Source organism: Hydractinia symbiolongicarpus, chromosome 5 (genome assembly GCF_029227915.1).
Source record: "Hydractinia symbiolongicarpus strain clone_291-10 chromosome 5, HSymV2.1, whole genome shotgun sequence".
Taxonomy (NCBI): domain Eukaryota; kingdom Metazoa; phylum Cnidaria; class Hydrozoa; order Anthoathecata; family Hydractiniidae; genus Hydractinia; species Hydractinia symbiolongicarpus.
In genome coordinates, this window is record NC_079879.1 from 16007416 (window position 1) to 16034302 (window position 26887).

A 26887-nucleotide genomic window follows, 5' to 3' on the forward strand; every position below is an offset into this window, starting at 1 on the left:
TTGCATGGGTGCGCACTCTTCTCGCAGTATTCTCTGTGAAAATGAAGGTCGGAATGACTTGTGGCATAGTCTCAAATGGTCTTCCGTCTTTTGTTCGAGTCTCAGTGTATTTCACCAGCCGAGCATAAGAGTATCGGCATGAAGGAAAGGGGCTGACCTTAATGTTCTCTTTACCTCATGTTCTTCATAATAACACGATCGTTCTTCATAAGCTTTGTGTTTTTGGTGGCGCTTATTATTTAGTAGATTCTCTTAAAATGTGAGAAAAATATATCGTAGGATCTAGAAAATTCTGATAAATATTCTCTTATGTGAGCGATAAATCGCTCGCATAAATTTTTTTGCGCATGTGTGGCCGTGTGTGCGTGCGATCGCACAAGTCTCCTGACCAGGCCTGGATACACATCTGCTACCATTCTCTATACAAATCTTACTTAAAATTTCTAATACTGTACATGATGAATAATTGTTCTTCTTCTGCACAAGCTGTATCAAAAGAAACTTTCTGAACCTATTTGCTCTACATATGCTATTGACTTCACCCATTCCTGCACTACATGAGAACAATCTAATGGTCTTCTGAAAATTACCTACTCACCTACCAATCAATTTGGTACTAAATCAATTCGTCATCAAGCTATATTATATCATGGACCTCCCTTCAAACACATTTTTTTTCTAGGATTTCTTACAAAAGACTTGATTTTTAAAAACTCACGAAAAGGACCATCGATTTATCAAATCTGTATTGTTGACAGGTTTCAAAATCATATTGCCTGCTTATAATATGTTACTTGTTTAACAAAGATATTAAAAGCCAGCTTGATTAAATTTATATATATACATATATTTGTATTATGTGTGTAGGATTCAATAAAATACACAAGTACGACTAAGTTTCATGTTATACAATCATCAGGTACAAGTTACCAAATATTTTGTTAAATCTATAAGATAAAACAAAGCAAGCATAAATACAAAATCAAAAACATATCAAATATCTCGAACTCTTATATTTAACCCACACCAATTCTCTTAACATTCTTTAACAAGTATTTGTTGTCATGACGACATTTACTGATAAATTTGTTTTTTGAGTTAAGTAATTTCAGGTCGTCAAGGGAGTTCAAAATCACAATTTTCTCTGTTAGACATAATTTGCAATAATTCAATCTGGCTTTAGCATTCGCGGTTTTGATAATTTTTCAAGTTCCAAACGTAGCTTGACAATGCGGTACTTTTTATATACCCGATAATTTTATATCTTGTTTGTGATTTCGATATCTTTCCTTAAACGTAGTTTCAGTGGCCCCTACGTATATCCTTTTCTCTTCATCTTTGTTATTACCGACCTCTGCCTGGTAAATCAGTTTCGATATTAAGCATTTGATTTTGCATAGGACATTCTCCTTTTTTTCTGCAGTTGCATCCGAAAGTTTTATCCGGTGGGAACAAAGTTTGCTTGTTATTTACATATATTTATATATATAATATACCTTGTGCATCACATGGCATTGATTTGTATCCTTTTCATAAATTTCCTTTTTAAATCAAAGAGGCGAAGAGAGGTTAAAGAGACAATAATTAAACAATCTGGTTTTAATGCAGTTTATGGTAAAATTGTGTTTTTGTTTCTCATTTTTAAAACGTACTTTTTTCCAGATCAGCTGTTATGAAACCATGCACCAGCAGCATTTTTAAAAAATTTCAACAAGAGTTTAAATGTGGAAGGCCTAAATACTGAAATATGTATTTATTTACCGACTGATAGCCTTGTGGTAGAGTGTTCGCTTTCAGTGCGGGAGGTCTTGGGTTCAAACCCCGGCCGAGTCATGCCAGAGACTATAAAAGTGTGAATCTATCCTTTCTGCTTAGCGCTCAGCATGAGAATAGGATTGATATCTTAGGCGGTTGTCTAGTTGAACGATTGCTGTGCTTTCACGACTTTCGTAGCTCAAATGGGAGCTTTAAATGCGCTAGGACCCCCTTCGCAGGACCCTCGTTGATAGCAGTACCAATAGGAACTGAAGAGGCTATCCTGGGTAAATAATAGTAATAATAATAATAATTGCTGAATTATAATTAATAATGAACTACTTCATCCTTCAAATGGACCTCATTCAGAAGTTATTATATTCGAATCGTCAAGTTTATACATAACAAGATTTGTATTCTGAAATTTTCAGAATTTTCCGGATCAGTTTTGAAAATATCCAGTTAAAGTTTTAACCGTTATTTTAGAATACATTACATAGCTATGTAAAAATTTTATTTTTTATTTATTAAGTTGTATTTTAACATTGCAGGTTAGTTACAATAATAATTGAGAATACTCAATGGTTTGTTTACCCAACAATTCGCTGTTTTCAAGGTCTACTTCAAATTTTAAAATCTTTCAGGCTAATAGCGGAAATCTTTAACTCCTGGGCTTCTTGTTTATGCTTGTATTGCTCTATTAAGGGGCTGTTCATATGGGAAATATTTCCTCGGTTAGCGGGGAAATATTTCAGCATAATATAATTTTGACTTTCTGTTCATATGGCATGAGCGAGAAAACTTTTCCTTGGGTGAGAAAATACCATGTTATAAGTTTCTTTTGTTTATTGTGATAAGAATCTATTGTTTATTTTTTTAAATTATGCATTTGAAATCGACATAAATTTATGTCACCTACTGAGAAAACTTCTGTTCATATGGGAAAATGGATTACCCGCTTACTGAGATCTCGATCATGCCCACCCGAGATCTCGGTAGGCGGGTAAATGTTTTTTCCCATATGAACGTAACTAAATTTTGTTAAGAGTTTGTTAACAACCCGAGATCTCGACTTGATATCATGCTGAAACATTTACCTGGTTCCCGAGGAGATATTTCCCATATGAACAGCCCCTAAGTATGCTTATCCTCAATTTATGTAGGTTTTGGGCGCAAAGATATTGTTGAATTTCTTCTTGATGCTGGAGCTGACGTTCATGCCAGAGATGATGGTGGCCTAATACCATTGCATAATGCATGTTCTTTTGGTCATGTTGAAGTGACACTATCATTGCTTCGACACCAGGCTGACGTAAATGCTAGAGACAATTGGAATTTCACCCCTCTTCATGAAGCTGGAATCAAGGGGAAAGTTGAGGTTTGCATTGGTAAGTTCCTTATTTGCCTTTAAAAGACCTTTAAAAACTTTTTCTGAACTTATTTGTTTGTGTTACAGCATTGCTTCAGCATGGTGCAGATGCTACTATTCGTAACACAGATGGAAAAACTGCTCAAGATTTGGCAGAACCAACTGCCAAGTTAGTTTTATCAGGTCGGTTTTGCATATTTTATCTAAATAAGAAGTATTTTGTCTGTTTGTGCATCAACACATCTTGTACGGCACACACAAGATAATTACAAACGCAATAGCAGAACATTATATATTTTTATTGAGAGCCGAATGCTTGCTTTAACTGATTTGTAATTGTCTCCAATCACTAGGTGACTACAAAAAAGAAGAACTGTTGGAAAGTGCAAGGTAATGTCACCAACTGCATCTGTTTGAGTATGTGGTTGTAACCGACAGGATGTATAAAAATTGAAATCTATGCTTTCAGGTCTGGGTGTGAAGAAAAAATGCAGTCATTAATTACACCGCTAAATGTTAATTGTCATGCAGGTGATGGGAGAAAGGTAAGGGGGAAGTCTCAATCTATTTTACAGCAGTGGTAAGCCAGATTTGCTGCCTTAATTTTGTTGTTTTTGTTTTTTAGTCAACGCCCCTCCATTTGGCTGCCGGGTACAATCGTACAGGAATTGTTGAAATATTATTAAAACATGGAGCAGATGTACATGCAAAAGACAAAGGGTAGGTTTCACCAATGTTTGATTCACTAGCCAGGGACTTGGCATTGTACTCCGGGGTAAATATTTAAGTATTGTGTATAAAAAATAAAGTCACAAAAATAGAATAAAAAGTGTGGTACCTTTTGCAATGGTTTGTTAATGTAAGGGCGTTTAAAAGATAGGATGGATGAATGGTCTACCTACAGGAATATAAAAAACATCAAATAAGGTTGCAGTTGATACTAAAAAGAAGAGTCTTTACTTAGGTAAGGCCTGCTGTTTCCCCGGACATTTGTTATTGTCCGTATTAACTGTGATGCACAGGGGTATCAGTTTTGCCAAAAGGTTATCCAAATATAAATTCTCTGGATAAATTAACCTCATTGTTGCCAGCTTTGAACTGAAGCAGTGCTCTTAAGTGTGTAAAGTGCATCCTTGAGTAGTTACAATAGGTTTTAATAAAAAGAACAAAAAAAATGAATATAAGAACAAAACGGTGGGTGATATCGACCACCCAAACGAAAAGAAGGAAGTGGTTTTGTGCAAATGGTGTTTATATCTTATATAATAATACGAAGTGTATGTGACGGTCATAGTGGATATTGTTATTATCCATTGATGTCGCTGAAATTTTCTTTAAAGTCGACGAAAAAAGTATGTCTCAAATGTTAAATTTATGACGTTACGGCGCGACGTCAATAACACTACTTTAACGTCAATATCCTATAGTATGTTACATTTTATGACGTTACCGCGTGGGTAACTAGGGACCACCTAGGATCAATTTGGGTAATTTTCCCAAACCTGGGTCCCCAAATCCGTTTCGGAATAGACAGATTGATGACGTCATCAAAAAACCTTCAATCCCTAATATCTCTGCAACCGTTTGTCAAAAGTACATGATCCTATACATATTCTTGATCAGTGTTTCAAGATCTATACGATGAAGGCAACAGGTATACAGATTTCTAACAAAAAAATTTGGTACTTTTGACAGGCCATTGCTGACGTCAGCAAAATTTTTAAAACCTTATATCTCATTAACCGCTCATCAAAAGCACATGATCATATACATTTTCTTGATCAGCAATTTAAGCTCTACACAATAGATGCAACAGATAAACTGAATTTCGTCAATTTGTTTTTGCATATGCACTACTGACATCAGCAAAAAGTCTAAAATAACCAGTTTTTACTTTGTTCTCATGCCTAAGTGGATTTTTCCACGGGCTTTATGGACTAGTCTATATAATAATACGCCAGTTCTGTGTCTCTGTAACAGGCAAAGTGGATATGTTCATTTTCCTTTGATCTTACCGGAATTTTCTTTGAAGTAACTGAAAAATGCATGTCTAATATGTTAAAATTTCTGACGTTACGGCGTGACGTCAATAACACTACTTTAATGTTAATATGCTATATTAAATTAATGAAGCCGTTACAGTATCTATATGATGAATGCAACGGGTGTACGAATTTGTGGAGAAATTTTTTTTGTAACTTTTGGTAGGGACTTTGCTGACGTCAGCAAAGTTTTTAAACCCTTATATCTCCTTAGGCGTTTGTCAAAAACATATGATACTATACATTTTGATCATCGTTTCAACCTCTACACATTACAGACAACAAATGACTAAATTTCACCAATTTTCTTTTTGTATATGCACTGCTGACGTCAGCAAAAAATCTAAAGTGTACATTCATAATTAGATAAAGCTAAAATTAAGTTTAAAGCGAAAAAACGTAACTAGTAGTCTCTTATATGTAAACATTTAATCCTTTAACATTTAACACCCATTACGTTCGGCCATTAATATATATTATTGAAAAAGGAAAATATTATTTCGACTTTTTTCCCCTTTATTTCTATTAGTTTATTGATTTATTTGCTTCTTTACTTCGGCAGCCCCAACAGCGGCGTCATCCTATACTGAAAATGAATGAATGAATAAATGAGTTAATACCTGCGCTTGAATATAAGAGAAAGAAAAATAACATTTCAAATTATACTCACACGCACCTCCAAAGTAAGCCGTCCTTTATAGATGTTCTAAACACAAATTACCATAAGTTCAACCAATCGTATTATAGATGATGCTACATACTTTCTCAAAACAGTATAATTTCATGAAATAATAGTCCGTGTATACGTGTCCAGTCTTAAATTCCCTATTCCAAGCAATTAACTAGGAAAATTCGCATTAATAAAATGCTCTTAACAGGTAAACCATCGACATCATCAAACATCATTCAACAATAAAATATCACCTAAAGCATTGTAATCACATATCATCAATAAAAAATTCAAGGCTTTGGCTCATGGGAATAGCCGTTTCACACTTGAGATTAAGGACAGCTTATTTATCTTATGAGATAGTCCTGAGTTTAATAACATCACCTCTTCAAATAGCATATCTGTTATATCATTTGATGTTTACATCCCCTTTGTTAATTGTAACTATAAAAACGATTGTATATATAAACTGAACATTGTTAAAAACTTGTGATACTAGAAACTAGGTGTATATGACACCCGAAACGTTGTAGATTGATGCCGATTATTTTTTTACTAGTATTTAGTCCCGTGGAAAAGTCCACTATGGATACTGAATAAAAAACATCGAAAAAGAGAGCGAAATTAACCATAAAATTCATTGTTCTTTTCGTAAAACGTTCTGTTGTTAATTCCATTCAAGCGGGAATAAATAAAGCAAATATGTTTTCCATATAACAGTAGACAATAGGCACGTGCTTAAGGGAATAATAAAAATTAATTACCTGTGACTTTTGTGAAATAAAGTTTACATCATTACACAAAGGTTTTTATGAGAACAATAAAATAAATTAACCATGACTTTTTTACAACAAAAATTTTAAATCAAAAGACAGAATAAAAATAAAAGTTTAGCAAAAGTAACATGTTACCGCGGCTGTTTCTTTAGAAAAAACAACACATCCACTTTGCCTGTTACAGATTCACGGAACTGGCATATTATTATATAAATTTTTTTTAAATACCCTTTATTAAGGTGTAACGTAAATTTCCAGAATGTTAAAAAAGTTATTCGTAATTTAAGACCTATAATTAAAGTTTAAAAAAATATTTTTTAGCAGCTGCAACACGTACGTACACTTCATTGTCTTTCTACTAGATTGATGCAATAAAAATTAGTAGCATCCTGATATGTTTGAAGGGCAGCTGGTGTTGTAAACGTATTAAAGAAAACCGATTGCCAATGAACTCCTTCTCAAAAAAAAATAAACATGTCTCTTGATTTGCGTTATTTTAATACATTTTGTCAGTCAGGTGAGCTGAATCGCGTTAATTAAATTATTTTTATAAGTTGTTATAGGCAATCGCGTTAATTTCTTTCGTGTTAATTTCGTGATTGGTGATTCTGTGCCGCATTAATTTCCTGAAAAAAAATAAGCGTACCTGTTAAGTATATGCATAGTACTAAAGCCAAGGGGAAGGGGGGAGGCTTATTTAAATATAATTTTAAAATTAAAAAATAATAAACAAATTAAGATATCTGGGAATAAAGTAAAACATTCTCAAACAACCTAGTAATTTTCTTCAACTAAAAGCCTGTAGGTTTCTCCATAGTCTATGAAACAATAATAATCATCGTCCTGCCAACCAAAAATAGAGAACATAGTGAACATCATGAACATCAACTCACCTCATGCCTCAGACCTGCTCATTTGACACTATTGACGCAATCTATAGTAAACATATAACGGTAAAGCCCCTGCTTCAGAGTATCTGCGCAGATACTCCTCAGCCACCCCCTAAAAAGGGAAATATATACTCATTTCTGAAAAGGCTTTGACCGTGTTCACTCATGCATACCTTTAAGATTGTCATGCTCAAGTTGAGTAGAGAGGGGAAAGTCCCTTCTCAAAGCCTATACTGGTTGAGAGGTTGCGTACGTATAAATGAATCCGTTAATTGTCCAGTGATAAAAGAATCCAATGCAAAAATCTAAAATAAAGATAAACACAAGAAAAGTTAGAAAATTACGTGATATTGCAAAAATTTTTGATATGACAGGCCACCATAGACTGCGCAAGGCTGATCTTGTTTCTTTACTGGATACATTTGAAGAGCAAGAGATGTAGAGGAATCAATCAGTGGTTAAAAGTAAGGATGCAAGGATGGTATGAGTGGTTAATCAAAGCTGCACTAAAACCTATAAAAGAGCGCCTAAAAGATGCTTACAAGGGCTTCAGCAGCAGAATTATGAGTTTGTACAACAAAGCAAGTAGCATCATCACCATCATCATTCCCGGCTTAACGTCTGCTTTCCATGCTAGCATGGGTTGGACGGGGTATATTAATGACCCTCTTCCAATCTGATCTAGACTTAACTTCGGCTGTATCAAGTCTGTCCTTATAACCTGCCAAGTCTTTCTCTGTCTGCCTCTGGGCTATCAAGTCTCTACACTTTCTTACCTTATCCTCCTCCATTCTTTCCAAGTTCCCCAGCAATTCAATCTTCTTATCTGGATAACATCTTTAATTCTACGGATACTTAGCCTGCTTCTTAGCTAATCTGAACTCTTTCTGTCTCTCAGATTGGCGTTACACATCCACTTAACCATCCTCATATCATTCCTTTCTAAACGGTCAAGATCTTCCTGCTTCACTGCCCATGTCTCACTACCGTACAACATAACACTTCTTACACAGGCCTCATACAACCTACTTTTTACCTCAATTGACAAGACTCTGCTGGTCAACAAAGGAAGTAACTCTCTGAACTTTTTCCAAACTCTCTGAACTTTTTCCAAGCAGAACCTATCCTGCAAGTAACACTTCTTCCAACACCCCCTTCACTGCCCAACATATCACCTAAGTAACAGAAGTTCTCAACTATCTCTAACGAGCCACTGTTGTACATCATTAAAGCTGGAAATATTTCATTCTCTATAATCTCACCTTTGCAACGCTTGCATACAAACTGAATGTCAGCTCTTAACCTTCCACCGATACTACTGCACTTCTTATGTACCCAATGCTTGCAAGTCTGACAAAAAATTGAGTAACTACCAACCCCTTTCCTGCAAACTCCACAGGGCCACTTTCCAACTACAAGGTCACACTTGGCTGCAATGCTACTAATCATGACTTTAGACTTTGCTGTGTTCACCCTTAGCCTTTCTCTTCTAGTCCTTTCTTCCACTTCCCAACTAATTCTTCCATCGACTCTGCTATGAGAACCAAATCATCTGCATACAATAACTCCCATGGACAACCTGTTCTGAACTCCATCGACAGCGCTTCTAAGACTAGAACAAACAACAAAGGACTAAGTACAGAACCCTGATGTACACCAACATTAACACTAAATTTATCACTAAGTGAATTGTTAATCCTGACACGACTTCCAGCATTGCTGTGCATAGACTGTACCATCGTAACTAGCCACTCATCCACACCACATTTTCTCATAGCCCACCAAATAACTTTACATAGCACTCTATCAAAAGCTTTCTCTAAATCTAAAAAGGCAAAATAGAGATTCTTTCTCTTTCCTAAATACTTTTCCTGAAGCTGTCTGAGTAAAAATATTGCATCTGTAGTGCCACGTCCTGGAACAAAACCAAATTGCATCTTATCTATATCAATTCTTTCTCTAATTAACTTATCAATTACTCTTTCAATAACTTTCATTACTTCAAATCTCTATAGTTACCTCTTTCTAATGTATCACCCTTGCCCTTGAAACAATTCACTATTACACTTGACTGCCACTCACTTGGAATAGCACCATCCTTTATAATCTGATTACCAAGACTTGTAATAAGCTCAACTCCAATATATCCAGATGCTTTTACCATCTCGCAACAGTACCTGATACTGCAGCCTTGCCAATCCTCAATTTACTAATAGCCTCCACTACCCATTCTGTCTTGATCTGCATAGCTGGCCCTTCTACAACATCATCATCAGACAAATTATCCTTATCCCAATCAAACTCAGTGTTAAGCAACCTCTGATAATAATTCTTCCAAGCTACCCTTTTCTCCTCCACTGTGCTAGCCAAACACCTTTATCCTTATGTATACACTTCTCACCTACAACATCTTGATTAGTCTTCTTCATTTGCTTTGCTATCTTGAATACCTATGGTCTTCCCTTCGTAACACATCTGCAAATCTGTTTTTCTCTGCTTCTGATTTTGCCTTATACACTTCTGTACGAGCATGACGCTTAGCTTCTAAGTAAATATTTTTACTACCACCTGACTTCCACTCTTTCCAAAGTTTCCTTGTTTCCTTTATACACTGGTCAACCTCATTATTCCACCACCAGGTCTGTCTATGTCTAGCTGGTCCCTTCGTCCACCCATAGGTATCATCAGAAGCTTCTAGAAGACAATTCTTCAAAGTAGTCCAAGTACTTTCAGCATTGTCACTATCACATTGACCATTGTGGGCTAACTGCTGAACTTTTGCACTAAATTGTCTTTTGTACAATCTCTTCCTTCAGCTTCCAGACTTTACGACGGGGCATGTACTTTGCCTTGGCTTCTTTAACACTCTTCAAGATAATATCACAAACCAGCAACCTATGCTGGGAAACACACTCTTCCCCTGATATAACTTTCACGTCCTTCACCACTTTTTTGCCTGACTGTCTAACCAGGAAGTAATCTATCTGTGTCTTACAACCACCTGACTCATATGTTATCAGCCTACTCTGTCTCTTACTGAATGATGTGTTGCAAACCACCATGTCCATAGCCTCCATGCACACCTCTATAACCTTCAGATGACTTCCCAACATGACCATTAAAGTTGCCGCCCACCATGACAAGTTCAGTGTCTCTAAACTTTGATGTGACTGCTATTAACTCATTATAAAACTTATCTTTATCTTCCTCAATGAGTCCACACTGTGGAGCATAAGCTGACAGAAAAGTGACAATCCTATTACCTATCAAAAACTTTATCACTATAATACGACTATTAACACTTAACTTCTCTGCAACAAATATGCCAACTCCTCCATATCCATCACTATTACCAATCCAAAAAAGCTTATACCTTGCCCTCCTACCTTCCACAAATCTCACTGAAGCTCCTCTCCACCTGAATTCCTGAACACAACACATATCAACAGATCTACGTTCTAACATTTCAGCGACTTCACCTGCTCAACCTCTCAGAGTACCAACATTTACACTAACCACCCTCAACCTAGTGTTATCTACCTTCTGATGTGATAGCTGGGTAACGGTCTGACGATGCTCACACCTGACATCTGTCCTACTGTGAGCGACACCTTCCCGTTTACGCAGTTTGTTTGGCATTCCTAGCGCCAACCGTTCACAGACCGGACTGGGTGTTTTTTAAAGTGACATCATCACTATGTGGCATTTCATGGGACTTCCACAATCGCCCCTTTAAACTAAGGTATGGTGGAGGACGTTCAACTCCTCTCTTGTCTCTTAAAGAGACCCTTCACCCTATGCATCGTAGCAAAGCTTACGCTTCATGATGAAGTCAAAGAAGAAGCAGAGGTATCTCGATAGTATACATGATCTATTCGAAGAGTCTGAGGATGACGAGCCTGATCTCACACCTCAAGAGCATAAACATGCATTACACAAGACATTCGAAGCTTTCGTATCCCAGGCATTAACAAAGTTGGCGTTCATGGATATATTTCTATGACGAGACCTGTCGTTAAGATATGTATTGAGGAACAAGTGAAAAACATGGAGTCTGCAAAGGTACAACTGTCATGTAGATATTGTGGAAAAAGAAGTGTTAGGCATCAAGCCTGACGCAGAAGATCTAGAAGGAGCAGAAGACTTACCTGGATCTGACATTCATTCATCAGAATGGAGAAACCCTTTAACAGCAATATTACCTCTGTTTTTCGGGGTAGTGATGTAAATGATGTGTTGGATACCATGTCTGCATAGATCAAGAAACATACAGAGCATCCAGCCCTACCACAGAGCGGGTTTGCCATTGATCGAATCCTGCATCTAGATGTAGAATTCCATAAGCTGCTGCTTATGAGAGGTTCTTCGTACATGAACTGCCTACCTGGACTTCCTATAAAAAGGCTATCATCAACCCCAAAAATAAAGATGAAAAGATCTTCAAATGGAGTGTCATAGCTTTTTTGCGCCATGTAGAGATCGTGAAAGATGTGCAAAGGATATCCTACGAGAGTTCGAAAATCACTACAACTGGCAGAATCTACCTACAAGTATCAAAAGCATATCCAAGTTTAAGAAGAACAATCCAGACATTGCTGTAAACGTGCTTTACGTGGCGAAAAGAACATTAATACCCTGTGACAATCCAACTATAACATCACGCGTAGTAAACAAGTGAACCTACTGCTCTTCAAAGACAGTAAGAAGACACACTACAGCTGCATTAAGAACATATTAAGATTGTTGAGTCGGTTAAATCGTAAAAAACATCATCAACAGCATTTCTGTGTAAACTGTCTAGCAGCATTCAACACACTCGAATTGAGGGACAAGCACTACAAATACTCCATAGATCACGAAGCAGTCAAGATTACGATGCCAAAGAAGAGTGAAAAATGGTTGAAATACCAGGATGGTCAGATGCAGTTTAGGGTGCCCTTTACCATATACGCAGACTTCAAAAGTCTACTCATCCGGGTTGAAGACTGTAGAGAGAGCAAGAGCAAAAAGCTGAACATGCATGAACCATCTGGATGGTGCACATATAGCAAATTTGCTTACGGAGATGTACCAAATCCACTAACTGTTTATCTCGGGGAAAATTGTGGTAAGCAATTCGAGGACCATTTGGAAGACGAGGTGAAGAGATTGTACAATACGTTTCCTCAGCAAGAAATGATAGAACTAACAGAGGTGCTGAAGAGAGAATACAACGAACCTACAGAATGTCATATCTTTATGAAACCATTCGACGATCCTGCACACAAGGATTCGAGATCACTGTCACTATACAGGTCTCTATCAGCACATAACTGCAACCAGGCGTATAAGGTTCAAAAACACATTCCTATCATTTTCCACAACCTGAGTGGCTACGACGCACATTTATTCATTAGGAATTAGGAGAGAAATACAATATGAAAGCCATAGGCTGTGTAGAGTAAAATTCAAAGAAGTACCTAAGCTTTAATTTTAAAACTATGGTGCCGCTAGCAGGCGTTACAAACGCAAGTGGAGAGCAAGTATTTAAGAATATAGAGCTTAGGTTCATCGATAGTTGTATATTTATGCCATCGAGTCTAGAACCTTAGTAGAATGAGCGCTAGTGGCATGGATGCAAACAAGAGTGTTTAAAATTAATATCAGATGACTACATCGCTAGATTTTCATGTAAAAATTGGAAGCTAGAGAGTACCAAGCAGCTGAAAAAAGAAGACTTAAAGTTAAAGCTAAGGATGATATGTTTCGAATGATGCTTCGAAAAAGAGTATATCCTTATGAATATATGGATGGATGGCAACGATTTAAAGATTTGAAGCTTACTCCAAAAGAAGCATGCCAGAGCGAGATCAGGTTATGCTCAGTGATTATCACGATGTCTATCTAACTACAGATGTGCTACTCTTGGCAGATGTCTGTGAAAGTTTCCAAAAACTACAACTTAGATCCTCCGCATTTTTTGCCCCTCTGGGATTGGCTTGGAAAGCAGCACTAAAATGTACTGAAGTAAAATTAGAGCTCCACACAGATCCTGACATGCTACTCATGTTTGAAAAGGGTATTCGTGGAGGTAAAACTCAGGCAGTACATCGCAATGCCAAAGCTAACAACAAGTATATGGGTGAACAATATAATCCAGACGAGGAATGCCCAAACATCATGTATCTTGATGCCAACAACCAGTATGGATGGGCAATGAGTTAAGATTTACTGACAGATAGCTTCAAATGGATTCCCGAGACGAAGAAGTTTACAGCACAACAAATCGCAAAGTCAGTCAAAAGAACAAGCATGGATGCCTGCTTGAGGTTGATATAGATTACCCTGAGACGCTGCATGATAAGCATAACGAGCTTCCATTTTTACCTGAGCGTATGATGATTAACAAGGTTGAAAAGTTTATACCAAACCTTAAACACAAGTGTGGGTACATAGTGCATATTAGAGCCCCCCACGATTCTAGAAAGCACGGACTTATTATGAGAAAAGTGCACCGAGTCATCCAGCTCAATCAGAGTCCATGGCTTAAGCACTATATAGGTCATAACACGAGGCTGAGGACTGCTGCCGCAAATGATTTAGAGAAGGACTTTTTCCAGCTTATGAACGTCTCTGTCTTTGGTAAGACAATGGAAAATGTTAGAAACCATCGTGATTTTAGGCTTGTCACAAACCAAGAAAAGTAATCAAAGCTTGTAGTAAAGCCAAACTTCAAAGGTTGCATTCGTTTCAGCAAAAATCTAACGGGTATAGAAATGGTTAAAACAGGGATTAAAATGCCGAACCCTGTGTATGTCGTTCAAGCTATTCTAGATATATCTAAGCTACTGATATATGAATTTTATTATGATAGTGCTGAAGCTCTAAAGCAAGATTTTGAGCAGGATCCAATCATTAAGGATAATATGGCAGATCTAGGAATCCTTTTGTACTCTGCCTTTGGTAAATTTTTAGCACCCCTTCTGGTTGCTGCACACACAAGAAAAAGGAAGATGTTAAGCAGTTAGATGTAGAAGACACGCATGTGATGCAAGAAAATGGGGAATAAACTTAAATTATCTATATAAGAATCTATAAGAGTACAACAATACAATGATAGGAGTGAATTTTATAAATCGTCTCTAAAATTGCAGACTTTACTTTAGTGTTAGAATGAATGAGCTAGAAGCAAGAACTTATAACCAAGAAAAACGAAGGCCGAGTTACTGCTGGTAATAAACTTGCTGCTGGCAAGAAACTTGCTGAATGGAATCGTAAGAACAAGAAGAACTTACGCAAGAACCAGACTTCATCAAGTGATCAACCTAAGTCAAGTTCCAGCATCGCTAGTGTGTAATAATTATTATTGGCGTACTTGCGATAGGCATTTGGTACGCCCAAGGTTGCGTGCGCTTACACTCGCCAGCGAATGTAGAGGGAGCAACAGCTTCCGCACTCGCTCCTTCTACAAAATCTCCCGAAAAACCGGTTCCTAAGTGCATCAACAATAAACAACCTGTATCACATGACGAAGATTTAAGCATATTCAAAATTATGTAAAAGTATATATTAAAATAACGACCGTTACACCATACGAGAAGGAAGTAATAGACATGCTCTATGAAACTATTGTAGACATGGGTTTTACTTTTGGGTATGCTGTAGCAGGTAGAAAGATTCTAGATATCACAAGATCTTCAGTGAAAATAAATATGAATGACGTTTTGAAAATGACAGGCTAATGCTGCAGGTAGAGGAACTCGAGAAATGCCTGTTAAAAAGGGGTGGATATCAGCCAATCATCCCAAAGAAATGAAATCTTACCCAGCCTCCATCATAGATGAAACATGACCAAAATTTTGTGAAGAGGAAATGCACAGCTTGTAAACACTCTTCATCTTTCAGGATCAAGGGGAATGGACAACTGACAAAGACATGCATCAGGTGTTTGGATCTTAAAAATGTAATACAGGAACATACAAAGTGCGAGCATCAAAAAGAACGAACCAAATACAAAGACTGTGGAGGTGCTAGTATATGCAAGCATCAATAACAGAGATCACAATACAAAGTGTCGTGGTGGCAGTATTTGCAAGCATAAAAAACAAAGATCCCAATGCAGAGCATGCGAAGGAAGTCAAATTTGCGAACATGGTAAATGAAGGAGCCAATGCCCTATTTGCAATCCTGATGGGCATCTCGTTTTGTCCATTGGCAGTGCTCAAAACTTCCTCACAAAAACTTTTCCTAACATAATACAACTAAACTTTGCGTTCCGCGACAGTTATCATTATGATTATTATTATTGTTATTGTTATTGTTATTGTTATTGTTATTGTTATTGTTATTGTTATTGTTATTGTTATTGTTATTGTTATTGTTATTGTTGTTGTTGTTGTTGTTGTTATTGTTGTTATTGTTGTTATTGTTGTTATCGTTGTTATTGTTGTTATTGTTGTTATTGTTGTTATTGTTGTTATTGTTATTATTGTTATTGTTATTGTTATTATTGTTATTATTGTTATTATTATTGTTATTATTGTTATTATTATTGTTATTATTGTTATTGTTATTGTTATTTTTATTATTGTTATTGTTATTGTTATTATTATAAAAATAAAAACCTAAAAATATATAGATATAGTCAAAATATTAAATGTACACATTATAAAAATATTAATAAATAAAAAGATGTTTAGACTTCAAAATATTTAGGTTTCTTGTTGAAGTCCTTTTCGGCTAATCGGATCTCTCTAGGTAACAAGTTATAAAGCTTTTCTCCCATGGCGAAAAAGCCTGACTTTGCAAACTGCAGCCTGACCTTAGGCAAAACAAATAGAATATCTTTGTTTCTTGTTGTTTTTCTATGACCGTTTACTTTAAAATAATCTTGAAAATTCGAACATACGTTTCCTTCAATGCATTTTCTTACAAGTTCAATTGAACAATACAGTTATATCTTAATGCTGATAAAATTATGCTTGTGTAAATTGCAACAGTAGCTTCTGGTGTTAATAACTGTCTCAACCTTTTCAGAAGGTAAAGTTTAGATGTGGCTTTTTTCAGTTTAACATCAAAGTTTGTTCCAAGGTTAAGGTTTTGGTCGATACAAGTACTAAGATACTTGTATGAATCTGTGCAGTTAATTTTATTTCTGTTCTAAAAAATATCAAGTTTCTTAGGCCCACTAACGATACGTTTTGCAGTTTCAAGAAGCATGCATTCTGTTTTATTCTTCTTTATATTTATAACTAACTCGTTTGCTCGGAAGTGCGATACAATTCCTTCTGCATTTTCGCTTAACAATTTCTGCACTTCTTCTGTCGTTTTACAGAAACAAAAACTACAGTATCGTCAGCAAATTCAATAACGTTGCAATTGATCAGGCAGTCTTCAAAGTCATTTAAAAATATACAGTACAGTCCAGATGTAAGCGTACGCGTACGCTCAACTTGCAAAAATAATTGCTTTCATTAAAAAAAACAATAGGATAGCGAGTTCCTTTCAAATTGCGCGAAAATAATTGCTTCGTGTTAAAAACAAAAGCATAGCGAGAAACATTGTTTAAAAACAATACTCTGCGCGAGAATAAATTAAACGCGACGGCCATTGAATTTTAATTTTTTTTAACAACGAAACTAATTATAGTAACGCGATTTTAATCTGATATATTTAAAATCACAAGCTCTTACTTTCAAAATGCGATCTAAAAAAACATTTCTATTGCAGTTTTTCGTTTTTAAACTTTTAAAATGCGATCTAAAAAAAAATTTCTATCGCCGTTTTTTGTTTTTAAACTTTTAAAATGCGATCTAAAAAAGCTTTTCTATAGCTGTTTTTCGTTTTTAAACATTTAAAAAGCGATCTAAAAAAATATCTATCGCCGTTTTCCGTTTTAAAACTTTTATAATGCGATCTAAAATTACATTTCTATCGCCGTTTTTCGTTTTTAAACTTTTAAAATGCGATCTAAAAAAAAAATATCTATCGCCGTTTTCCGTTTTAAAACTTTTAAAATGCGATTTAAAAAAACATTCTATCGCCGTTTTTCGTTTTTAAACTTTTAAAATGCGATCTAATAAAACATTTCTATCGCCGTTTTTCGTTTTTAAACTTTTAAAATGCGATCTAAAAAAAAAAATTTCTATCGCCGTTTTCCGTTTTAAAACTTTTAAAATGCGATTTAAAAAAACATTTCTATCGCCGTTTTTCGTTTTTAAACTTTTAAAATGCATTCTAAAAAACATTTCTATCGCCGTTTTTCGTTTTTAAACTTTTAAAATGCGATCTAAAAAAACATTTCTATCGCCGTTTTAAACTTTTAAAATGCGATCTAAAAAAAAAATTTCTATCGCCGTTTTCCGTTTTAAAACTTTTAAAATGCGATTTAAAAAAACATTTCTATCGCCGTTTTTCGTTTTTAAACTTTTAAAATGCGATCTAAAAAAACATTTCTATCGCCGTTTTTTGTTTTAAAACTTTTAAAATGCGATCTAAAAAAACATTTCTATCGCCGTTTTTCGTTTTAAAACTTTTATAATGCGATCTAAAATTACATTTCTATCGCCGTTTTTCGTTTTAAAACTTTTAAAATGCGATCTAAAAAAACATTTCTATCGCCGTTTTTCGTTTTAAAACTTTTAAAATGCGATCTAAAAAAACATTTCTATCGCCGTTTTTCGTTTTTAAAGTTTTAAAATGCAATCTAAAAAAATTTTCAATCTTTGTTAAAATAAAATAATTTCTATCGCGTAAAGGCTTTATTTAACCCGCGCAACCAACAATGCCTTCTCGCTAGTCTATTTAGTTTCCACGCAAAACCTTTGTTTAATAAAAATATTAAACAATGGCTCTTCGTGTCACATTGATAGAGTTGATAACATTTGCAATTATGCTATTGGGAATAGTTATGTTAACACTATTTAACAATAGTTACGCGCAGTTATAATAAGCTATTTTTTCTTCAATAATCTTTTGTTTATTACGCGCAAGTTAATGACTTACAAGACTCCAAGATAATTAATAAGAACAAAAGACAAACAACTACCGCCTCCGAGAAAAAGGTGTGAAACTTGAGCGTACGCGTACGCTTACATCTGGACTGTACTGTAAGGAATAAAATTGGTCCCAGTATTGATCCTTGCGGAACACCAAATAACAGTGGCAACTGGTCTGGTATTTCATTTTGAAATTTTACTACTTGATGACGTTCAAACAGGTAGTTAACGAACCATTTTAGAGCAAGTCCTTTTATTCCATGATTTTCTAATTTCCATAATAAGTTGTCATGACCCAACGTATCAAACGTCTTAAAAAATCAATAAAAACAGCACCTGATAATAGTCCCCCGGCGCCTGCTTTTCTGATGGTGTCAATAAATAAAGTAGTCGCTACCGCCATTAAACGCTTTTTTCTGTAACCAAACTGTTATCTGTAAGGAGGTTATTTTCTTCCAGGTAGTTCATAAATTGGTGTTTGAAAAGTCTTTTCTAGTATTTAAGAAACAACGGGGAGTATAGATATAGGTCTATAATTATTTGCATCAGTAACGTTTCCACTTTTGTGTACTGGAGTTATTTGCGCCGTTTTCCAATCTTTCGGTACAGTTGCTGTTTTGAGGGAAAGGTTGATGATGTAGTTAAAGGCTTTGCTATTTCTTCCTTACTATCCTTTAACATCCCATTCCACAAATCATCTATGCCGGTAGCTTTTTTAACTCTTTCTGTAAAAATAAATTTGAAACATACCCAAAGACATAAACACTTTTTGTTTTAATATTACTGTGACGCGGAACACTCCACACAAATTCTTTCAATGGAAACGCGATTTTCCTTAGTTTGCCTGCTACTGTGCCAAAAAACTTGCAAAAAGTGTTTGAGTTCGAAGTAGTATTTTCTTTGATGTGTTCTCCTGTTATAAAAGAAATAGATGAATCAGGTAAACAGGTACTCTTTCCCGGAAATATTTTTTTGATGGTTTTCCAAAATTTCTGTGGGTTGTTCCTGTTTTCGGTTAAAAGATTTTGATGGTAATCATTTCTCACTTTTTATATTTGGTATGTACAAGTGTTTCTTAGTTGTTTGTAAGAATCCCAATCGGTAGAACTTTTCGATCTCCAGAATTTACGACAAAGTTGATCACGTACATTTATATTCGTCTTAATATCAACTGACAACCAGGACCATAAAGAACCCTTGACTCGCTTTATTATAATGGGTGCGTGTTTGTTGAATAACGTTGTCAAAATGGTTCTCAAATATTTCCAAGCGTTGTTTACATCTTTCGTTTGATACAAAGGTTCGAAACCACATGAGGAAAGATCTGCTTTTAGTGCATTTGGATCATACAGTCTATAACTTCTGCATATTATGGTTCTAGGGCTGAAACGATTGTCATTTAGTTTTCGTATACAACCAATAAGATCATGATCACTCATGCTTAAAGCAACTGTTATAGTTTTTGAAATGTTTTTATTGTTACTAGATAACACTACATCTATCAAAGTTTATTCGTAACCCATGTAGGACTCGTTATTAATTGTTTTAAACCATTTCTAGGAATTAAATTTTTCAGTTCTTTCTTGTCTGATTTAACGAGAAAATTAACGTTTATATCCCCAAGGAGAATTATCTCTTGACAACATTTGCTTGCCGTGATTTTGCCGTGATTAGAATCTTCTCAACAGTTTCGTTAAAATCTTTGTGTAGATATTTTAAGGTATCCGGGGGTCTATACACAGTGCTTACAATGAAGTTTTCCGAGTTTTGGATACAAATTTCGATCCAAATTGTTTCCAGTTTGTCACTGTCGATTTCTAACTGTTTCCATTTCAAGTTGTTTGAAATATACATTCCTACGCCACCACCATTTCAATTTTTTCGACATCTTTGAACAAATGTATAACCCGGAATATCATAAAGTTTACAATTAGCATTCCATCCCTCTAGAGTTATGTGTGTTTCTGATAACGTAACAATGTTGATATGCTTATATTTTTCCAAAAATAGCGATAAACTTCCAATGTTGTTTAATAACCCTCTTATATTTTGGTGGATGATCTTAATACCGTTCATGTTACTAAATCCTGCCATAGCATCTGGTGCAGGGCATGTTTCCACATCTCCACACATAATAAGCAGCATAAAAACTAAACATTTTCGATGCATATAAGGTATTTTTAATCTTAAACCTCTGTTTCCATTTCTCAGCAACAGCAACATTAAACTATTTTCTCTAGAGCGTCTATCTTTTACTAACACATTTCTTTTTATACATCCATAACTTTTGTCAGACTTGTCCAAATTGACTCAAAATTGGCACACTTATAGTACGCCATGAAAGAAAAAAAATAGCAGCAATAAATATTTGCCTATGTCAGCAAATTTAACTAATATAGCTACAACTATCTGCTTAAAATTCAATTACTTACATTCTAAAGCGAATTTTTACATTCTGTTTAAAGTTTCTCACAGCCAAATAAAAGTTATTTAACATATTTTCTGGTTTTTACATAGTTCGCAAATAATAAAGGCCAAAATTGCCGGAAAATCCGTTTTTCTCGATTTTTATGTAAAATTTGAAAAAATCAGGTAATCAGATTAATCATGTGACCAAAATTTTCAGAAAGATTTCCCTCGCAAAAATAAAGTTATCTTGTAAGTTTCAAGTCCTAAGAATAATCCTAACGAAAGTTACTATATTTTCCAGATTATAAGGATTTCATGGAGAATTTTAAGGGGCAGTTTCGATTAATAGCCAATATCTAAAGCTCTAAGAGGTATGGCACCTAAATATTTGGCATACAAGTGTCTAATAAATAAGTATGAAAACTCAGTAAGTATCATAACCATGCTGCATAGCAAAAAAAGAGTTATTAAAAACAATAGGGTTAATCACACTCACAATATAAATATTAACTACTGCAAGTTTGAAATTAAACTTAAGAGGCAGTTAGATGTTACAACTTTTGTGTTAAGAATATTACCATGCATAGCCAATCATTTATTTTACCACTTAAAATAACTTTACGCCAGTGTTATCCCGTTGGAAAAGCGTTTTGAAAGTACAGTTTTCGTCTTCACAAAAGCGTTCCCTATTGTTCCGTATTTATGATATCCCCCCAGCCCCACCCGCTTCCTTTCATAATAAATCTATTTTGGTATGCTGCATGGCAGAATAATAAGCTTTTTATCTATTCGACATCTGCATGCCAATTTTTAGGTCACATATTTGTCAAAATATTAGATATTGCCTATTATTCCGTAAATTTCTATCCCTTATTGCATAAACATGAAATTCGGCAAAATTTAATATTTTTGTTAGTTATCCATAATGCACATGTGATTAACTTCATTTCAAGATTATTTAAGAAACTTTAAATTCGTAATGGAAATAAAGTAATTTTAAGCAAATAGTGCAATTTTGCGCAAATTAAAGCTCCCGATGACGTCACAGAAGGAGTGCAAATTTTTTGAGGGTGAAATTTCGCAAGATCTAATTTACGCGAAGTTGGTCCTAATATTGTGCGAGAATTACATTTTGTAAAAATGGATTTCTAAGGAGCTGTTATGTAAGAGACATGAAGTATAGACTGCTAAGTTGAAATTCACAGACGTATTATACGTAGTTTTTGGAAATCATAAGGAAGAAAATTAGTGAAAAGAATCCAAATTTTGTGGGACTTAATTTTCGCGAATTATAAAGTTACCAACAATTATTGTGAGAATTAATTTTCCCAAAATTAGCAAAATCTTGCCAAAATTCGCGAAAATTAATTTTTGCGAACAGTAATTTCCTTCAGGTATAATGTACTAAGTTTAATGTGGTGTAGAAAAGCCATTAAAAGTTGGGGAGGAGGCAGATTGATTTAAAGGCCTTAAAAAGCCCGGTATATTTAAGGGTTAGCAATAACATTTATTGTGTTACTTTGAGAAGGAAGATGTTATGTTTTTGTATAAAACTTTCAAAACTTCTAAGGTGTTCTAACAGTTTTTGATTAGTTGCTAACGGCTGTGCAGTGACTGGTTATTTTTTTAGCAGATGGTGCCTTTTATTAATCGATTTTCTTACTTTAATCAGAAAGAAATTGTCAAATAGCAAAATTATTTTACCTGAAATTTTCTGAGGTAATATTTTTTTATTATTTTATGACAATAGAATAGTCACGTAGTGTTTCTGTTCCACCTGCATGTGTCTATTTTAAAAATTAAAATTTTAAAAAATTGTTTTAAAAACCAATCTCGTATAAACTTATTTACGCCAATTTTTTAAAATTTCTTTCACCACTTTTTCTCTGATCAAAGTATAATCTATGTAAGAGACCATGCTGGTACTTTTTCAAATCTTTAATCTTTGACAAAATCCAGCCTAAACGTTTTTAAATACAGGTTCTTAAAACATTTATGTAGCAGTTCAGGTATTTTTAAAACGGCCCTATTTATAGAGCACAATTTGTACCGGTAAATACATATTAATAGTGCATACAAACTTCACATAACTATGTAAGTATTTATGGTGAATATTAAGGTAAATGATGTACGGTGATTTATTTCTTTCATAGCGTGTGCTGATAATAAAACCCAATACATACAAATATATATATATGTATTCAAAATATTTTAGTAAGTTATGTAAACGAGAGATCGTTCAGTGTGATTATATATTCACAGATCCGATATTACTGCTACTCTTCCATCAATTGTTCTCGATCAGTCAATCTCAGTTCTTGTTTTATAACAGTTAAATTTTAACACAATCCAGATGCTTCCAATAATTGTATTTTCGATATTTTCTTACTTTACTTTCTTGTATATTAGGTGGAACTTCCTACACATGTTAAAGTTTTGCTCTATACAAAAGTCACAGTTGTGTTAATTTTGATGCCTTGACGTATGAGATTAAATTTGTCACGAAGGCGATCATACTAAGCACCATAGATTTAGTTATTTTTTCTTCAAATTAACAACTAGTTCATTTTGTAATAAATAACTTGATGGCGATTTTTTAGACATCTTCCTAAAAAATCGAAGATAGACTTATTTAATATATTTGATGATAAAGATAACAATGTATATATACTTGCAGATCTTATTTTTGCGATTCTGGCCTTAAAAATGTTTTCGCAGAACAAAGTAAAAGTTTTTTTATCTTTTTTTTTTTAAGATGCTCCCTATATTAAGAAAATTCACGTTGACCTTTTATAAGATTACCAATTATTTAAAATGGAAAGAAATATTAAGTAGAATTAGGGCATAAAAAATTAAAAAAATGCGTAGTTGAAAAAAATATATCAAGAAACAAAGAAACAAATATATATCATGTGTATGTATTATGCGTATGTATCATGTGTATGTATTTAAGAAACAAAAAGAAGTTTCTAATCATTTCAAACACGATGAAAATTTCAATGTTATTTTTCTCAGCTAAAATCTAAGCAGAGGATGAGACGGGAAACAATGCGAAAAATTACATCTGGCTTTTACGCTAAAATCTAAGCAGAGGATGAGACGGGAAACAATGCGAAAAATTACATCTGGCTTTTCCGCTTTATAATAAATACTTACTAACCCAATCACTAACTACCACTTCTTATCTTTAGTATTTAGATCTAAATAGCATCAGAATTAAAAATGTATGAAAGATTGCGTATTTGCGTAAACCGTTTGGTTGTTAACCGATTTCAGCTTGACAATCACTTAAAATTGTTTGTTTATTAGATCAAGCATTGGATTGCTTAATATTCTGTATTTGTACCTTTAGTTTAAAGCTAAGAACAGGATCGTAAAAATGTATTGTAAGGTATTCAGGTTTTGAATGCTCAAATTAGGGTGATATTACAGAGGCTGAAGAGAAAGAGAAACAAGGTGGTTGCCCTAACGATAAAGATATTACTTTATTGACAATAAATACAAGTGAAAAATTCTTCTTAAAAAATATATTTTGATAAATAATCTTTTAGCATTTCTTGTAAAAGGACATTTTATATGAAACATTTTATTTATCCAAACGTTGCTGCATGTATGACTGTACGAATGCAATTATCATCATACTTACTCCAGTATTATTGTTTGTATTTCCCCATTGGTAAGGCTAGAACGTTGATCATGTCTACGGCCGGGTTGTATTGCATTTCTCCAGGCCAAACGGTTTTGGAGAACATCGTCAGTGAGGTTTTTTGAATTTCATACATATTTCATATCATACATATACTATTTTCAACCAACTGCTAAACATTTAGTTAATACGTTTTTAATTCCTAGTTTTTAAAAATAAATCTGCTTTGCATAAAGGGTGTTACACTTTAAGTTTCTAAATACAAGTTATTAATTTAGGTATTAGACAGAATTTGCAGAGCTTGCAAAACTTTTTCCCACAATTTTATGACTAAAGTGGACACTCTCACAGGCTTCGCAATTTAATTCCAATACGAACGTTTCTTCTTTCTCTCATTTCATTTTATATAAAATCAAGAATGCCAAAGGAATTAAACAAGGGATACAAATTGGATAGCCGATTTAATTTCTGCATAAGCTGATGCAGAATATAGATATTTTGGACCTATATTCCATAAAAAGCAATTACAATTTTGACAAATAGATAAAAATGTAAGAGTTTCCACAAAAATCAGTGAGTTTGTAGAGACAGTGGGTAAGTAGTTTTATACAATATAACAAAAAAATCAGCCTGTGCAACTAAAAGCTGTCCAACTTACTTAGTACAAAAGCCATATTCGTAGGTGGTAATGACTTAAGAATCAGGTAACACAGTCAAATTACATTAATTTGATTTCTTTTGTAGTAATATTTGTAGTAATATTTTTGTGTTTAGTTCCACCTTATTACACTAAGAATTTCGCATTTTATGTATTTTCCATAAAATTGAAGAGGTTTGAGAAGGTTAGGAAATCCTGACTATGAAAATTTTAAAGTGTTTTTAGCCACATGTATATGAATTTTAAAGTAATTTATTTTAATATTTTACCTACCAACCTTCATGGTTGTGATCGGGAAAGTTTTTTGTTTAGTTTGGAAATAATACATTCCACCCAACTTTATACTTTCTTTTTGGGTTGACTTCAAAAATCTTATTTCAAACTCTAACTTGGGTTGTGTTTGGCTACTAATCCAAAAAGGGTATGTGTAAATCACTTAATTTATTATTTGCAATCATAAAACAAACTGCAACATTGATGCTGTATGCTTTATTGCAAGTAGGTAGTTGCACCTTTCAGAGTCTATAAAATGTGCCTAATGTAGTGGCTATTGAACAGCTTTATTACTGTGACAACAATAAAAACTTTAGGAAAAATTTAAAGAATTGGCATTCTGTGTTCCTACACCAGCATGATAAAATGGACCACAAAAAAATTCCACTATTATCATATTTCCTGAGACCCTAATTTTAGCTGTTAAAAGGAGATCGAGATCGACAAACAACACAGAATATCAACTTTCACAAAGATACATATTCAAAAATATTAAAAGCAAAAGGCATATAAGGTCTAAATAAACTGTGCAAAATACTCATGGTCAAAAAACTTGCTCTGGTTTTGAACTATATTTAATCATATTTTGATTTGTTTACAACCTTGGAATACTAATAAAAGTCCTAATTTGTCCTGTGTTACAGCAGTTAGTTATTCAATGATTTTACATTTACATGCTTTAAAATGCATGAGTAAAAATATTTCTATGCTGATTCCATTGAAGTCCTTACCTTTCTTTCTACATAAGTTATTTTAATTTTCACGAAATAGATCTGTGCATATGTGACTAAACAGCTACCACAGTGAAGAAAACCTTTTAGCTTTTTTCTACATCTTTTTAAATATAACTGATTAACCAAACAAGTCACATAAATGAAATGTTTGCATTCTACATAGTATCAACAACAACTTCCCAAAATAATAAGGGAAAATTACCCAAATTAGTCATAGGTGGTATCTAGTTACCCACACGGTAAAAAATCATTGACGTCACCACCTCGTTTCCAAGTTATTTGGCCTCTAAGTTTTAGGTGCACTGTAATGGCTTCATTAATTTAATATAGGATATTGACGTTAAAGTATTGCTATTGACGTCGCGCCGTAACGTCAGATAATTTAACATAATAGACATGCATTTTTCGGTTACTTCAGAGAAAATTTCGGTAAGATCAAAGGAAAATGAACATATCCACTTTGCCTGTTACAGACACACGGAACTTGCGTATTATTGTATAGATACTAGTCGATAAATCCCGTGGAGTAATCCACTTAGGCAAAAGGACAATGGAAAAATAGGTTGTTTTAGTTTTTTTGCTGACGTCAGCAGTGCAAATACAAAATAAATATATTTTTTTAGAAATTTGTATACCTGTTGCCTTCATCGTATAGATCTTAAAACAATGATCAAGGAAATATATAGGAT

At 34.2% G+C, this 26887-nt stretch overlaps 1 protein-coding gene and 1 long non-coding RNA gene across 5 annotated transcripts in view; one reads left to right on the forward strand and one right to left on the reverse strand.

The window, feature by feature from the left end:
- Positions 1 to 26887, forward strand: part of LOC130644971 (poly [ADP-ribose] polymerase tankyrase-2-like) — a 51818-nt gene that overhangs the window by 9281 nt on the left and 15650 nt on the right. The window contains exons 2-6 of the mRNA XM_057450785.1: positions 2919 to 3143; positions 3212 to 3307; positions 3478 to 3514; positions 3594 to 3669; positions 3750 to 3844. Of these exons, the coding sequence (XP_057306768.1) occupies positions 2919 to 3143; positions 3212 to 3307; positions 3478 to 3514; positions 3594 to 3669; positions 3750 to 3844 (529 nt within the window). The remainder of the gene's footprint in view (positions 1 to 2918; positions 3144 to 3211; positions 3308 to 3477; positions 3515 to 3593; positions 3670 to 3749; positions 3845 to 26887) is intronic.
- On the reverse strand, positions 827 to 7511 carry LOC130644975 (uncharacterized). 4 transcript variants are annotated; one of them, XR_008982654.1, is made up of 4 exons: positions 6748 to 7511; positions 5843 to 5872; positions 3963 to 4022; positions 827 to 947 (listed from the first exon to the last, which is right to left on the reverse strand). It is a non-coding gene; the product is annotated as an uncharacterized LOC130644975 (long non-coding RNA). The 4 variants fall into 4 exon arrangements; XR_008982656.1 differs by having other exon boundaries at positions 5837 to 5872; XR_008982657.1 differs by lacking the exon at positions 6748 to 7511 and adding an exon at positions 6221 to 6682.